This window comes from Rhincodon typus, chromosome 21, assembly GCF_021869965.1.
Source record: "Rhincodon typus isolate 14 chromosome 21, sRhiTyp1.1, whole genome shotgun sequence".
Lineage (NCBI taxonomy): Eukaryota > Metazoa > Chordata > Chondrichthyes > Orectolobiformes > Rhincodontidae > Rhincodon > Rhincodon typus.
The window spans coordinates 42,690,569-42,708,041 of NC_063352.1; the positions used below are offsets into that span (position 1 = coordinate 42,690,569).

The window sequence follows — 17,473 nt, forward strand, 5'->3', positions numbered from 1 at the left end:
AAGCTGAAGGAATTTGTGTTACCTAAAGGTTTGCATGTTTAATTTTAGCACGATTGTTTCCTTTTTCAGAGCAATGTTTTAATGGATGTTATTAAGAGGTTGGAGCTTGAGTTTTCCAGAATCCTGTCTGGAGTTGATGATCTAAATGTGAAGGAATGGATTAACAATGTACTGATTCCATCTCTGCCTGAGATCACTACCATTGTTTTCGGTTCCAATAACAGCCTCGAAATTCCATGCTTAGCATTGGAAAAGATGTAAGCATTTTTTTCTATTCTATCTTGCTGACGTCATTCAAATGTAAATGGTGTGAAGTCACTTGATCACTGTCCAGTCATTATAGCTACTTGTTGAAATGAAGTACCCACTCGACTCTTATGATCCACAAACACAATATTCACAGCATTTTTAGGATTGAACATAATGAACGAGTATGTTCCTGGACTTTACCTAATGTCCAATACGCATTGAGTTTTTAATCGTCAGTCAGTCCCTCAGTTGACTGTTGCTATTAACCAGCTGAATTGACGTGGTTTTAAAAGAAAGTCTTGTTTTAATTTAAGAAAAGCTGAAAAAAACAATTACTGTAATTGGTATCTTACAGCACAAAGCCACATGCACAACCCTGAACATTCAGATTATCTAACACCATCATGTATGTGCAGGTTAAACTTTCATATTCTCAGCTAGTGAGATGTGAGTTGTTGCTTGGTGTTGACAAAGTAGTGATGGGGGTGGAGGATTTCACATCCTTCAGGAATATGTGATGAATTCTTACACCCCTATTATGGGAGTTATTAATTATGAAAAGTTTTTTTTCTGGTTTGATAAATAATGTGTAACATCCAATTTTCTGATAGGTGGTTGAATGTGTGCATTTTTTTAGATTTGTTCTTCAATAGTGAACACCACTAGCCAAGCTGCATTTATTGTTATCCCTAATGAAATAAGTGAAAAATCATATAAGCAAGTTACACACAAACAGGAAGGCATTTCTCAGAATACCTCTGAGAATAATTTTAATTGCTAAACACTTGGGGACATTGTTAATTCTCGTGATTTGTGTATCTGATGCACCTCTGTTTATTTTCCACAGTGTCATGGCATTGAGTTTTTTCAAACAGCAGCAGAGCGTGTATGATCAAGAAATTATTTACGATAATTTGTTAAATTATGCCAAAGGTAATTATATGTACAAAACCTTCTCCTTAATCACTTCATGACATGTATCTGATCTTCAAACTGATGTGTATTTACCCCCTGTACCATTTTTGTTTTCCTGTCCTACAATATGGCAAATCCATTTCTGGTTGGCACTGCTGCCCCACAGCACCAGGGACCCGGGTTTAATTCCAGCCTTGGGTGACAGTGTGTGTGGAGTTTACACATTCTCCCCGTGTCTGTGTGGGTTTCCTCTGAGTGCGCCGGTTTCCTTCCACAGTTCAGAGATGTGCAGGTTAGGTGGATTGGCTGGGTTAAATTGTCCGATTATTCACAGTTAATGTGAGGTTACGGGGATTGGGTGGTTGGGTTGCAGTGGTTGGGGGGAGGTGGGTGAAGCTAGGACTGGGTGGGATACTCTTTGGAGGGTCAGTACTGACACAATGGGCTGAATGGCCTCTATCTGCACTGTAGGGATTCTGTGATTTCTCTCTGTTTTTCAAAATGCCTTATGATTTAAGACACCTCTAACATATTCCAAAACTACTTCTGAAAATTACAGGTCTATACTCATTCTCTCATGTTTAGCTCTACTGTGCCTCATAACTATGTAAATAGTTCACACTTTCTTTTCTATTATTAGTTGTTCTTCACCAATCACAGAATATGGGAATATCCGGCAAGTCTAACCTTTGCTGTCCATCCATATTTGTCCTGCAGAAGATGGTGGTGAACTATCTCCTTACAGACAACTGAGTGGCCTAGAGGGCAATATTCACCTGTATTTCTGAAGCTCAGGAGTCAATTGAGACTGTTAGTGAAGTTAGCAGATTTTCTTCTCTAAGGAAACAGTTGGATTTAAATGAAAATCCATATTGTTATGCAGTCACTAGTATTGATACCAACTTTTTTATTCCTGTAATATTTCATAGAAACCCTACAATGTGGAAACAGGCCCTTTGGCCCAACAAGTCTATGCTGACCCTTGGAGCATTCCACCCAGACCCACCCCTATAACCCACCTAATCTACACATCCCTGAATACTATGGGCAATTTAGCATGGCCAATCCACCTAACCTGCACATCTTTGGACTGTGAGAGGAAACTGGAGCACCTGGAGGAAACCCACGCAGACACAGGGAGAATGTGCAATCTCCACACAGACAGTTGCCTGAGGGTGGAATTGAACCCAGGGCCTCGGTGCTGTGAGGCAGCAGTGCTAACCACTGAGCCACCGTGCTGCCCTCCTCCTCCAATCCAAAACAAGAAGCAAACAAAACTGAATTAAAATTCCTTAGGCACGGTGATAGGATTTGAACTCACATGTTTGGTACATAGATCCAGGCCTCTGATTCACTCATCTAGTAACGTTAACTGCTTTGCTATCATACTGGGTATCTAGCGAGTTCAGTGCCTAAATGGCAAAGGTGAAAGCCATCCCTGTTGCATGATTTCAGATTTTCCATGTGTTTATTTATATGTGTTTAATGTCAGGTAAAATGGAAGGCTGTGACCTATTCTGAACTCTGCTGGTCAGGTTGGGTTTGGTCAGTCTCAACATTTCAGGTCCAGTGACCCTTCCTCAGAACTGATTTCTGTGTGCAGAAAATAGGGAGAGGGATGGGATAGGGAGTAAATGACAGAGCCCGAAGAGAGAGAAGAGCAGTTGGATAGACAAATGAGTTATACATCTGGCTAGGAGGGTGAAGAGCTATTAATGGGGACTGTTAGTGACTAACAGTAGGTAGTGTGCAATAGCAGGCTATGTCATAACAAGGCCTTGTGCATAGGGTAAGGGGTTGCACATGGGAGAGTTTAGGCCCTAAAGTCATTGAGCTCGATACTGAGTCTGGAGGGCTGCAGGGTACCCAAGTGGAAAATGAGGTGTTATTCTTCCAGATTGCGTTGTGCTTCGCTGGAACACTGCAGCAAACCAGAGACAGAGACGTTGGCCAGGGAACAGGGTGGTGTGTTAAAGTGACAGGCAACAGGTAGTTCAGGGTCTATTTTGAGAGCAGAACTTAGATGTTCTGCGAAGCGGTCACCCAGTCTACGCTTTGGTTCACCATTGTAGAGGAGATCTCTAATGTAGCGGCTGCTAATAGATACCAATGCTTAAACCTGGTGTTTTCCATTGATGTGCTCGACACCCTTTCCCAATGAGATATTTAGTTATCTACCAGCATTCCTGACAGGATTGCAGAAATGCAGACTGTATGAGAATCTTAAAACTAAAAGACTGTTAAGTTATATAAGGTCAGACCATCTATTTCCAACTTTTGAGGTTTACCAACAAAATATTTATCTGCCACACATTTTCCAAAAAAAAATTTATTGCAATTAATGTTGATTTTCTGACATCAAATGCAAGCTTCCCTATGTGAAGGGGACCTGTGATCTTTACCTAACCTGGTCTGTTTGTGTCTACAATCCTACACTATATGCTGTATTTTGGATTCTAATCCTGAGGTAGACTGCTTCTGCATCAGGAACCTATGCTTCGCCATGATAGAATATCATCTAGTTCTGGGAGTCCCATCCCAATTAAGAACATTGATAGGAGCGGGGTTTGGGAAGGCCCAGTAGAAGGGCCAACAGCAGTGTCGCTTGGCATCGCTCATCAGGCGATGTGAATGCTGCACATGCAAGCAAGAAACAACAGTGGGACCTTAGTGCACCAGCGGGAGTCAATGCATGGCCACAGCTTGTGTAACACCTCCCCAAGTTAGCTGAGCCTGTGGCCATCGCATCACAGTATGCTGGGGCAAATGTGTGGTGTGACTAGGACGCTTGAATATCAGTATTTTCTGTTTTCTTTCCAGCATTCCCTCTTCATTGTTATCAAAATGGCAGTTTTGTCCGTTATTTGAGGAACTATTTCCAAGCATTCTCCGACTTTCTAACTCTGAAGGACGCATTTTCATTTATTCCTATTGACCGTTTAAATGAGGTAAGAAGAAAATTATTTTTCTTAAGAAATTAAGTGAACCTGGGTGTCTGTCTTTCTGCCTTCAATCCTTACAATGAGTAGGACGTGGGCGCCCATGGCTACTGGTCCTGAGTCTGCCATTGGGAGGAAGGCAAACCATGTTGGCTTTTGGTGTAACCCCATGAGTAATTATGTATTGACTTTCTTCTTCTCTCCCCCCGCCTCTCTATTACCCCCCCGTCCTTTACCATATCTGCAGCCAATATGTTAAACCTGTTGAATCCTGCTAGCTCAAGGTGTGACCTTTGCTCCCTTGTCAAATATGCATCTGGCCAGCATTAATGCAACATCTTCATGGGCCCTTTTGTTATTTACTGCTTCCAAAACACCAGTCTGCTGGGCAACGTATTCACAATACATTCTGTTGTTTTTTTATTGCTCTGGAACCACTCCGTATTGCCTGCCCTAAAAAAGATGTTTGTGACAGTATATGTTTTCTAGAATTAGCGCCAACCCTTATAATATCAATGGTCGTACTCGTCCTTTTAATAGCCCTCATATTGTTCAGGATAGAAATAGAAGCAGAAATTTATTGTCACGTGTACTTTTACATGAAAAATACAGTGAGGCGTTTTATGAGTCACCACGGCGCCCACGTCAATGACAGGAGTCATGCATTATAATAAAAAAAAAAGCAAAACTAAGACAAAGTTCATCACAGTTCAGTTAGCGGCTCTTGGCCTCAGGGAAAGTTGACTTAGGAACAATGGAATAAGCTGAAGACGCATCCAGGGTGAGACTGCCATTTCCATGAGGAGACTGCCACTTCCGGCCCACAGTTCTGCCATGCTGGAACACTGGGCCGGAAGCCTCAGTTGAAGAAGACTGCCATGCTGGGCCGAGACTGCCTGCTAGGCCACTAGAATACCTAGATGCCAAAGACGAAAAAGACCGCCACACCGTGACAAGACCGCCAAACTGCGCTGAGGCCGCCGCTTCTCCTTCTTCAGGCACCCAAGCCTGGAGCCATGGACCCAGACCCTTGTCCTAGCCTGCGATTCCAGGCTGGGCCGTCAGCCCAGGACCTGTTCCTCACTTGCCACGAGACCCTGGGCTGGGGTGGAGCCGTATCTTGTGTTGCTGCCACTGCTGGTGTTGCTGGAGGCCTCCTCCTTCAATTGTCACTCTCCAGACTTAAAAGAAAAGTAAATGAAGAGAAAAGAAAACGAAAAGAGAAAGAGCTAAAGAAAAAAAGAAGAAAAGAAGAGAAAGGAAGCCAATGGGAGCAGACAAGCCCCGGGCTCAGACTATCTATCCCGCTGCCATCTTCAATATCAGAATGATAGAATGATATCGTGGACCTCAGACACGATTATCCAAAGGAACAAGGGAATGCCAGCTGCTGGGGAAGAGAGCGAGATACGTAGGGTCAAAGACCTGAAACATTAACTCAGTCTCTTTCCCAGCACAAGTTGACAGACCTGAAGTATATTAACTCTTCTCAGTTATACATCAGTTTTTCTGTAACAGCAGTGTTTTGCTGTTGCAAGTTATGTAAATGAGAGAGAGAGAGAGATATCTGGAGAGAGAGATCAGGAAAACAGAGAAAGAAATATTAAGGTTGTAATCGTCTGCACCAGCCTGTTGGGGAAGTGTGCCTTCCTGCATTGCTGCTTTTGTTAGGACCATGAAGATGATACTTGATCACTTTGATAGCCCCTGTATATTGGAATCGTTCTCTGCATTTTATTAAGACAGGCACAGGTAATGGTGGTTGCTGTTGCTGCTCTTCATCCACCCTGCTCCAACCAGACAAAACAACAATAAATATGACTAAAACATCCATGACGTCGTAAAACAACTTGTGAACAGGTTGTGATCGGTAGGCTCGTTCCTGGTAAACCAGATAGCAAAATGTCTGGTGATCCAGCAGTTTGCAGTTCCGAGTTCACGTCTGCAGGCGGTCTTGGTTATTAATCCTGTAATCTCACCAATATCACTGGCCAGTACAAAACTGTGTATAGCATTTGAATTTGACATTGAAGTGTAATATGTTGTGTTTGAATTCGTGTTCAAGGCCCACTTTGCCTGTTGTGCAGTGCATGGAGTGGATTTTTCTTGATCTATGTCCAAAAGTTGGTGACCTGGCATGATGCAGTGAGCTACTCAACCTCATTCTGACTTCTATAATGTACTGCTCTTGCAGAGAGGCTGAGTGAAATTGTGTCCCATGAACATTTGGTCTACTTTTGCCTTTGAAAAATTCATATTTTGCATGTGATATCTTGTTAAACAAGTAACAGTATTTGTCCCAGAAGCAACTAAACTTTCATCTGTTGAACACTTAAGGTGAAAATGTCCTCATTATGTTTTACAGGTGTTGGATAACATTAATCCAAGTGAATTGGCTGATTTACTGAGTAAGCCTGAATTCATTGATGACTTTGAGACCTTGACCAATATCTTAATCCACATCCACTCCATCCAGGATCTGAAGTTACTAATAGGAGAGTTCATCGCCAAAATGCCAAATGTAAGTTGGAAGTGTAATTTTTATTTTTGAAATCGCAGATCAATTGTAACATATTAATATTATATAATTATAAAATTATTTCCATTCTGTCGGAGCTGAGCATATTGGGCATATAGTGCTAGAGTACTTGGGAGGCCTAAGTGTCTTATTAAAAGGATGACAAAGGCATTGATCTGTTGCCTGTAGACAAACAAGTGAAAGATTTTGCAGGAGACTCAAGAATTGTGGAATCTTGTTATTCTTGACCCACTTCAGATACACAATCCCTCAGCTGGTTGAAATTTGGGGCAGCCCAACAAGACCTGACTTCAAATGTCATTTTTCCAACTATTAACTGTATTGTCAAAACTGACCTTGCACATACTTATCCATGTGATCCATGTGATTTTCTGAGCTGTTTTCTCCACAGCGCAGTGAAGTCACACCCTGTTAAGGGGACTCAGCAACGGTGAGTGGGGCAAAATGGTTAAAATTTACTCTCAGAACCAGGGTAATGTAGCTTCAACCCTTCCAATACCTAAAACGGCCTTTAACAAATACTTAGTTCGAGTTTCCTATTTTGGAAAACCGATCTTCACTTATTAATCTACTGAGTAGAAAGAATGCATCTGGCACCTAGAGGGAGTCATGGCAGAATTGTAATATTTTGCTGTACAATAAAACTGTCTTTTTCTTTTTTAGCAGACTAAGTCCTTAACTGCTATCTTAGATGGTGTGCAGTCTGAAATTAGAAAAAGCCTCTCTGGACTCAGCGAAATAGATGTGAAGGAATGGATTAATGAAACCCTACTTCCATCTTTGCCATCGATCGTCGAAATAGTTTTGAATTCCAAGTTTTCCGTGAACATCCCATGTGCCCTTAACAGAAAAATGTATGTTATTTTTACGTTGAAATGAAATCTTTATAATTTAATGCAATTTGTTGTTACAGTGCAAGTCTCACACGATTAGCATACACTACAATACCCCTATTGCATTCCTGTATCGGAATCAGACCCTACATATTTGTGATAGTATTCACAAAACTTCTGTCATTATCTCTACTAAGCTTTTTCATGTTTTCACATATACATGGTAGAGAGTTACTCATATCAAAGTCTGACGATTGAAATACATTGTTGGTTTAGACACTACTTAGCATTTTCATGTTTACTACTCAACAATGCTGTTTATCCATTGTATTTTTGGGATTGAAGCAAAAATATTTCCATTTATTTCTTAATGACATCATGTGTATCAAAATTGAATTTCTCATCATCATCATCATCAATCAATGAGTAAATCTCTCAAATAGCCTGTCAACATTGAATGTAACAGCTTGCATCAAAAATGATCAGTTGACCCTGTACCTTTGGAAGCTAAATTCAGCCAGAGACAAAAGATCAGGAGTGAATGGGGGCAAATAGATGATTCTTGTACCAGAATCGTGTTTTCTCTTCAAGGTCAATGTATGATAAATAGATAGGATTGATAATGAATATTGGTAGATCAAATGAAGGTGAAGTAGGAGGTACCTTTAAAGGGGAGAACAACGTGTGGAGTTGCAGATTGTGTTCGTCTGAGGATTGCTAAGCAGTAGAACACTGCGGAAGTCAACGGTACAGGGTTTGCACTGTGGTGACAGTCACCTCTCTTGTTCCTATGGGGTTTCATATAAAGTCTTAATTCACATGTTTCCAAATTTTCAACAGCCTTTCAGAATGTAGGATTCAATAACATGCTCTTTTCAACACCATTATTAGAGTGCAGGTACAAGGGATACAGTTTTAGTATGGGGGTTGGTTTAGCTCAGTTGGCTGGATGATTAGTTTGCGCAACAGTGTGGGTTTAATTCCCACACCAGCTGAGGTTTCCATGAAGGACTCTCCTTCTCAACCTCTCTCCCCTCACCTGGGTATGGTGGCCCTCAGGTTAAACCATCACCAGTCATTTCTCTCTGATGAGAGAGTAGCCCTATGGTCTGGTGAGACTATGGTGACTCCCAGTTTTAGTAAGTGACTGCAAAACGCTGGATGATATTGACAAGACAGTAACACATTGAGTGATTCTGCACCATGTTAGAAGTGTTTGGTGAATTTTCACAATTCTAATGAGGAGATATTAGTTATGAAAGGAAATTTCAGTGTGAGAGAATATCTAATATTTAGTTTTCTAATGAATCAGTGTGTGCATAATTTTTATTTGTTATTAGGAAGTGACTAGCATTGTATAAGCTATCCGTCCACAGTTCTCCTGGGAAAGAGCTAGGAATCTTCTCCTTGAACATCCAGTGGTGTAGTTTAGAGAATTCAGACTTGTTTACAGTGGATTTGTGTGTGGCTGAGACATTCTTGATATTAATTTTTGAACAGACCTTCATCTGAAATTTCATTATATGCTGGTTTGATCAGTTCACAAATTAAGAGTAAATGGGTCAACAGGTATCTAAAGAATTAAATTACACACCAACTTGACAACACATTTCTTAGAAATATAACTGAGAACAATTTCAATTTCCAGTTTTGCTTGTTAACTTCAGCAACCCATTTACATTGTGTATTTCTGTTTATATTCTACAGTGTCTCAGTATTGAGCTATGTCAAAGATCTGCTGAGTAAGAGCGATCAAGAATTCATATATAGAAAATTATTGGAAAATGCTAGAGGTAATGAAACACATTAATAATGATAACTGTTCTTGTTCAGTGGTTTGTGACACCTTGTAGTTTAATGGCTTTTCAAAACATGATACATAACTCTTCTAAGGATTTTTTTTTAATGTCCCATCAGCACAGCAATAACAGAACCTGAGTTCATATATGTTTTGTTTCCTTCAAAATATATTTAAACTGAGACACCTCTAACATATCAAAGTGGTTGTAGCAAAATGCAGGTCAACATGAGATATTCCCTCATGCTTAGCAAAGCTGGCCTCTCTCATAAGTAGAATCTGCACCCCCTTATAAATGAGAGTTGCACCAAAAGCACAACAGTTTGTTGAGTTAGATTCATAGAGTCTTAGAGGTATACAGCATCGAAACAGACCCTTCAGTCCTACTCGTGCGTGCTGACCAGATATCCTAAATAAATCTAGTCCCACTTGCCAGCATAGGAGTCATAGAGATATACGAGAATTAAGGTAGTTCATTTACATTCAACAAATGCTGTTTACCAACTAAATACATTCATTAATAGACTGTCCAAAATAATTGTCATCAGCAAGCACTTTTAAAACTTTTGATACACATGTAAAAGATTCCTCTGGAAAGGGATCTATCAGACTCTTATCTGATCTCTTCTGCATGTTACACTTGCCCCATACATTGTTCTGAATTTTAACTCTTAAGTAGGGAGGGCTGCATTAGAGTAAGTTGCAACTCCACAAAGCACCTATATGGTCAGATTTTCATTCCAGTTGAGTGGATGTCAACTGGAGTCTGACCCACCAGCTTTTAAATACAGTGTAGAGGCAGCCATAGAGGCCGCTGGGTCAGGAGTTTGGTTATGTAAAATGCCGGCCTCAGTAATCCAGGATCTCATCCCATTTGTGATCAAAGCTACACAGCAAAAAGGCCTCTCATTCTCACCACCCAACATCCTGGTAACCACACGATTCTCCACGTCCAATCCATGTCAACAAATGGCACTTCAAGCATCCTCCCCACCACTCCCTCATGCCCTCCATGCCAACTGTACTCCCCTCTAAACAGTCCTATAGCCAATCTCTTCTTTGATCTCTTTCTAGTCTTTATGAGATCTTGATTTCAAGTATGTCAACCCATAGCCCCATCCATCACCTTTTGTCCTTACACCCTCCATCCAATATCCACCTCAGGAGACGAAAAAAAATTCTATGTGTCAGTTGCAGACTTAATTTTAAAAACTCATTCATTAAAAAAATGTAATTTTTTTTCAACTGCTGAATCCCTTATAAAAGCAAACATTAAATTCAAGTATTTACTTCCTTATTAAAAATAAGATTTTGTATTCATATCCTTGTTGCAAAGAATTTGTAACAACTTGGAGCTGTTAATTAAACTATGAGCTATCAGGCACCGCACTGTGATAATGATAGCTTGTGGAATCAATCATTTAGCACACTTCCCATGAAATACATCATGAAATACATAAAAGACAGTGAAATAGCAAGCAGTGATTTTTTTCCCCAAATTGTAGAGTCTTTTTAAACTGTAGAGCAATGTAAACACCTCAAAATTTTGACGGTTTCCCTGAACCTATCTAATTTTCACGCATGTTCACGTCTACTGTCACGTCTGTAATGGGACACCCTTCCATCTCACAAAGAAATACCTCGATCTCTTCTAAAGGTTTATCTAAAGACTCATCCAAAAGGGTACTCTGCCTTTTCAAATAATTTTGACAGCTTTCGACCATTTTTATCAATAGTTTAGATTTCACATCATATTTAGGTCAGCCCACTAATGGAAATTGGATCTGCCTGAAGGCAGTTGCAGTTTGTAACTCCCTCTATGAACCCCAAATATGCGAACTACAATCTATCCTATTCCTCTTCCAACCTCCTCTGCCCCTTCTTCTCTTGAGTGCTGGGTTCAGGAACAGGACTTGGGCTCTCACTCCATTTTGGTTAAGCTAGATGTCCATTCCATTCCTACAAGTGATAGTAGGAACTGCCAATGCTGGAGTCTGAGATAACAAAGGTTTGGAGCTGGATGACCAGAGCAGGCCAGGCAGCATCAGAGGAGTAGGAAGGGTGCACACCCGAAACGTCAGCTTTCCTGCTCCTCTGGTGCTGCCTGGCCTGCTGTGTTCATCCAGCTCCACACCTTTGTTATCCCATTCCTACAAGTAATGTCTGTATGATTGACTTCTAATGCATTCAAAGCAACTGAGGATGAGCAATGTGTAGTACTGACATTTTTACACATGGGAAACATTAGTAATAAATAATACAGCAGAAAATATCACCGGAGCAATCAGCCTCATTTGAGGCCTCAAAATAGAATGAAGTATTCTTTTGCCTGATATTTTTGGTGAGCTGAACTTTGGTGCGAATGGCTGTTAGAAATTTAACAGCGGTTTATTAAATAGTTCCATGTGTTTCATCCTGTTGCACAATTTGAACTTTCTTCACCCAGGAAGCATTGGAATTCATTACCACAGAAAGCAGACCTGGCCAACACATTGTGTGATCTCAAGCAGAAGTTGGCTTGGGGCTAAAGGGATCAGTGATGAGGGGAAAGTGGTAACAGCCTACTGAGTTGGTGATCAGCCATGATCGTAGTGAATAATGAAGCAGGCTTGAAGGGCTGAATGGCCCACTCCTGCTCCTTTTTTTTATTTTTCTATGTGCCTGATTTTTATGACTAATTAACTCATTTTTTTAAACAGAGTTATTAAAAATGTACTGAATATTTATTGCTTTTTATCCCCAGTGTCCACTGCCATGTGTTTGGGAAACACAAGTTTTGTTCTTTACCTGAAGAACTATTTCCAAGGTTTTTCCAACTTCCTCATTCTAAGCGATGCGTATTCACTGGTTTCTCCGAGCCGTGTAAATGAGGTAAAAAGAAATGTAATTATTTTCTGAACTGAGATGGGGGTGGGTGTGCATTTAAAGATCAATGTTATTTGTTTAACCAGCCTGCAGCTAGAACTAAGAGTGGAATCTAAGGCCACAGAAGTGAGTGTTCAGGCTCCAAACATGCTCTTGTTGCCTGGGCAATCTTCCTGGCAATGACCCATTAGGAGACCAGACACGTCTGATGTCCAGTTAGAACATGATGAAGATAGTTGAGGCTGCAGGCTTAAGCCTGCCTTCTCCGAGCTGGTTTTTGCCTCAGTTTAAGGGAGGAGGAGAGTGAGGAGCATTCTGTGGCACCTTCTGAAGAGATATTTAATGGAACAAAGAAATGGCCGCAAGGCCACTCCAATGGAAGTGGAATTCCTCCACAGGATGGCTGGAGACTACAAGTGTAGCACCGAGAGGTAGTAAGAACTGCCGATGCTGGAGTCAGAGATAACACAGTGTGGAGCTGGAGGGACGCAGCAGGCATCAGAGGAGCAGGAAAGTTGACATTGCCAATGGCTACAGTTCCTGTGGGAATCGAATAGCCTCGTGGATTCCCCAGACCTGCCAGTCGCAAGATGCCACCTTTGAGAGGAACTCATTTACCACCAGGAAAAGTGTGGTAGTGTGTCCAATCAAGCCACAGTAGACACTTAGTTCTGCAGATTGGCCGCATGTCACTGCTAGACTGGCGCTCATCCAGCACTGGATGACCTGTGGGGCCATTAATCTTAATGTATTTCTCTGAAATTCTTCACTGAATCTGTCACCTCTCCAAAAATTGGAGCAATCCATCCACTGAATCTGGTAATGTTATAGCAAATCTATTCCACTTCTAATCCTGGAGTATTCTTGCCTAAATTGTATGTGCACACGATCACAAAATGAGTGGCATTGTATTTTCCTCCCATAAAGTAATGTGCCTGGTATTCTAAATAAAAACTGAAAGAACTGCGGATGCTGTAAATCAGGAACAGTTCTGAGGAAGGGTCACCGGACCCGAAACGTTAACTCTGATTTTTTTCTCCGTAGATGCTGCCAGACCTGCTGAGGTTTTCCAGCAACTTCTGTTTTTGTGCCTGGTATTCTGTTCTACTAAGGTCAATGGAATTGACTATTAGGATGTAAACAGATAACTAATGCATTGCCATGTCTTCAGTGTTCTCATCCATGTTTCTTACCAATTTCTTCAAATTCGCTTATAACTCCTGGAGGCTAAAGACAAACTAATTTTAGCTACTATGGTTGTGATATACCTTCACTAACTCTAAATGATGTGCAATAAAGCTTTATTTTGTAAAATTTAAATAATATCTGAATTTGATTTACAGAAGGTAAATCAAATTTTTACAGGTATCATGGTGTTTAAACAGTCCCAAATAGATTTCACAGTAATACCTGTTTTACTTGTTCTCTTAAAAAAAACTGTTCAGCATTGTTAAGGTGAAAACGCAATATTGCAAATAAGCAAATGTGTTCTGAATTTCATAAGTGCTTTAATTAGAATATACATGAAAATAAATTCACCTTGAAGACACGTGCAACATTTTGTTTCCAGGAAAGGCCATGCTTAGGACTATTAATGTGAATAATGCAACTGAAAATGCACGAGGAGCAGACGCATTGTAGGATTGAAGGGGGACCAGATTAAGGAAGCAAAAGACTTTAAGGAGACTGGTAAAGGCGGCAGAAAGAGAGGGAACGAGCTCAAGGACTTGAGACATGGAAGGAGAGAGAAAGAGAGTTTAAGGAGAAAGATATTTGAAGAGTCGAGGGCCACATCTTGGGAAGAAGTGAAAGAGAAAATGAGAATACAGATATGATACAGGGGCAGAGAGAGACAGAATAAAAGAGATTCAGAGAATGAGATTGAAAGAAGAAAATAGAAATTATCCCTTGAAATGAGTACCAGCTTTCTTGGGGTTTAAACACTTCTTGCCCCTTTACCTCCACTGAAGTTTGTGTGTCTATTGTGGCTTGCTAACTAACCATTGATAAGCCAACAAAACAACCCTGTATTTTTGACACAGTAATATGTAATTGCATGTTTTGTAGAGTCTGCCTTCAGGTATGGATATAACTAAACAATTCTGCATTGTGTTTTACAGGTGCTGGATAGTATTGATCCAAGTGATTTGGCTGTTGCACTGAGCATGCCTGGATTCATTGACAGCAGTGTGGTTCTGATCAGGGTGTTGATCCGCTTCCAATCCGTCGATAAATTATTAATACTTATCGATCAATTTTCCAAAAATATTCAAGACGTGAGTTGAAAATGTTACTTCTACTTTTTGAGATCGTAGGATTTAACGCAGATAAACTGTAGTGGTTCTCGCAAGATAGTGTCCATTATATCAGAGCAATGTGCCTGAAGTCATAAGTGTCAAATTGAGCAGGAGTGCCAGCAAATGCATCTGTTACCTGCACATGAGTAAATGGAGGATTTTGCTGAGTGCAAGTGTTTGGAAATTTGCCTTTCTCTACCCATTTCAGATCTGCAGCTCCCTCAGTTTTCTGATTAATGCACAGTTTTAACTCTTCCCCAAACTGATAATCCCCAAAGACCACCTGATGAATGATAGTCACATCCACAGCCCAATTCAGAGAGGAAAACTCAGTGACAGTGCACAGTGATTTTCAGATTTGTGAGACATTGCGACCATTTCTCAGGGGAACTATGACCTGTACAAGTTGGACGTTTGCATCTGAACAGGAATGGGACCAATATCCTCATGGGGAGGTTTATTAATGCTGTTGGGCGATTTAAAACTGGCTTGGCAAGAAGATACAATCCTGAAAAGTAACTGAGAGAGGCGAGAAACTGAGTTGGAATTTGAAGTTAGAATATGAGTGAGTCTGGAAGGCAGAGGAAATGTAAACTAGATCAGAAGGAGGTGAGTTTAGCAAGGCTAAATGGAATTTCCTATCACGCAAGTAGCCTGAAGACTAAGGCAGACAACTGAAAGACAGGTAGGCAAGTGGGACTATGATATCATAGCTTTAACTGAGATTTGGCTCTCAACATTCCTGGTTGTAAGGTTTTGAGATGAGATTGTGGGGGTGCGGGGGTGGGGGGGGTGGAAACGAGGCAATATTAATCAAAGAATCAATAATATCAACGAAGAGGGACGATACCTTGGAAGGATCACCAAATGAGACCATGTGGGTAGAAATAAAAGTAATAGAGGATCAAATTTAATTACATTTCAAAGCAGAGTAAGAATAATGAGGCAGTAATAGTAGGGAATTTTAACTACCAAAATATTTACTTGCAGTGTGCAAAATAGGAAGGGAACAAAATTCTAAAGTTGCATCCCAGAGAACATTTTTAGACAGTGTGCAGCAGGCCAAAAAAATGAGAAGGTAGTTCTGGTCCTAATAAATGTCTGGAAGTGAGTCTGTGCATGTTGAAGATTTAACAGTAGGGCAGCATTTTGGAGATAGTAACCATAACTCTGTTAAATTTTGGATAGTCTTAGAAAAAAATAAGGATGGGCCAGGAATAAAAGTTCTAAACTGGGGGACAGGCAAATTTTACTAAGATGAGATACAATTTGACCCAACTGGACTGGGAGCAGATGTAAATGTATAAGAGAAATAGGAAGGAGTCAAGGAGGAAATAGTGCTGGAACAGGACAATTTTTTTTCCTGTAAAGACAAAAAGGGTGGGATAAAGACCAGAGAACTCAGGATATCAAGGGACGTAAATATTAGGATGAAGAAAGAAAAAGAACCTTATGTCAAGTAAGGGGCCTTAGTAGGGTGGATTCCTAGGAGGAATATAAAAAGTGCTGGAGGGAACTTAACAGTCAGTCTAAACTCAGTGATGGGGAATTTATTGGGAACATTCTGTCCCTCAGAATTCTATCTGCACTTAGAGAGGCATAGGTTACTCAAGGATAGTCAACATGAATTTGTGAAGGCAGGGTCATGTTTGAAAACTTTGAATTTTTTGAGGAGGCAACTAGGAATATATTGGAAGGATGTGATTATACTAGAGTAGGTGCAGGGGAGATTTGCCAGGACGCTGCCTGGGTGGGAAGGTCTGAGCTGCGAGGAAAGAGCAGATAGGCTGTGAAGGGTTTTTTTTTGAAGCAGTGATGGAGGAGATGGAACTGTATAGAAGTGTATAAGAATATGAGAGGCATACATAAGATGGATAGGAAGGCACCTTTTCCATTAGTGGAGGGGATAATAACCAGAGGACATAGATTTAAAATAATAGAGAAGAAGAGTTATGGAAAACTTTATTTACCCAGAGGGTAGAGTTTACTATCTGAAAGGGTGGTTGAGTCAGAAACTCTTGTAATGCTTCAGCAATAATTAGATATTCACTTGCCTTGCCATAGTACCCAGGGCTAAGAGCTGGAAAATGGGATTAGTGTAGTCAGAAACAAAAACCGAAAATTGGGCAGCATCAGTGGAGAGAAATCAGAGTTAATGTTTCGGGTTCAATGACCCTTCCTCAGAACTCCAAACTCCAGCAATTTCTGTTTTTGTGTCTGATTTCCAGCATCCACAGTTCTTTCTGTTTTTATTTAGTGTAGTCAGATCCTTATTGACCAGTATGGACACGATGGGCTGAGTGGTGTCTTCTGGACTGTAAATGTTGAAAAGTCTACAGAGTGAAGGCTGGATGCATAGTTTTGGTTATCATTTTAACTGATGCATCAAAATGATGGAAGATAACTTAAATCCTTCCAAAACCTAATCCTGGTTGTAACTAATCCTCAGAAGTATTTCCAGTTTAAGAAAACTGATTTTCACAAACGAGTCAAATAATTTGAAAGGTGATATGTGGCAAGATGAGAGAATTTGCTTTACCTAAGATTTCCAAAAAATATTTTGTTTCATTTTTCAGGGTGAATATTTTGATGAAGTCATAGAAGGGTTACAGAAAGAGTTTTACAGAAGTATGGCTGGGATCAGTGAGATAGATTTGGACATATGGCTTAATAACACATTAATTCCATCTCTGCCATTGATCACAAACACTGTTTTGGCTTCCAACAACAGCCGGAGATTTCCATGCCCTTTCCTCAAAAGAATGTAAGTACGATTTAATATATCTTCAACTGAAGTGCTTACAATTTCATGTATAATTCAGTAACCATTCAGCTGAGAGTTTCTGTAATTAACATTTGTCCTATGAGAACACACATCACATGGAACCAGAACATATATGTAACATGTAAGGGTCCACTGAGCCTTTGCAATCATGTTGATTTGTTTCCATTTTTAATTTTGTCTTCACTTCCAAATATATATGATAGGAAACAGCTCTGAGAGATCACACAGTGCCTGTCATGATGAGTTGTACACT

At 40.4% G+C, this 17,473-nt stretch overlaps 1 protein-coding gene across 1 annotated transcript in view; it reads left to right on the forward strand.

Moving 5' to 3' along the window:
* The window catches only part of LOC125485690, a 170,333-nt gene that overhangs the window by 142,393 nt on the left and 10,467 nt on the right, over positions 1-17,473 (forward strand). Inside the window, exons 63-71 of the mRNA XM_048609750.1 lie at positions 70-257; positions 1,097-1,182; positions 3,985-4,112; positions 6,469-6,624; positions 7,306-7,496; positions 9,183-9,268; positions 12,017-12,144; positions 14,259-14,414; positions 17,012-17,199. Of these exons, the coding sequence (XP_048465707.1) occupies positions 70-257; positions 1,097-1,182; positions 3,985-4,112; positions 6,469-6,624; positions 7,306-7,496; positions 9,183-9,268; positions 12,017-12,144; positions 14,259-14,414; positions 17,012-17,199 (1,307 nt within the window). The remainder of the gene's footprint in view (positions 1-69; positions 258-1,096; positions 1,183-3,984; positions 4,113-6,468; positions 6,625-7,305; positions 7,497-9,182; positions 9,269-12,016; positions 12,145-14,258; positions 14,415-17,011; positions 17,200-17,473) is intronic.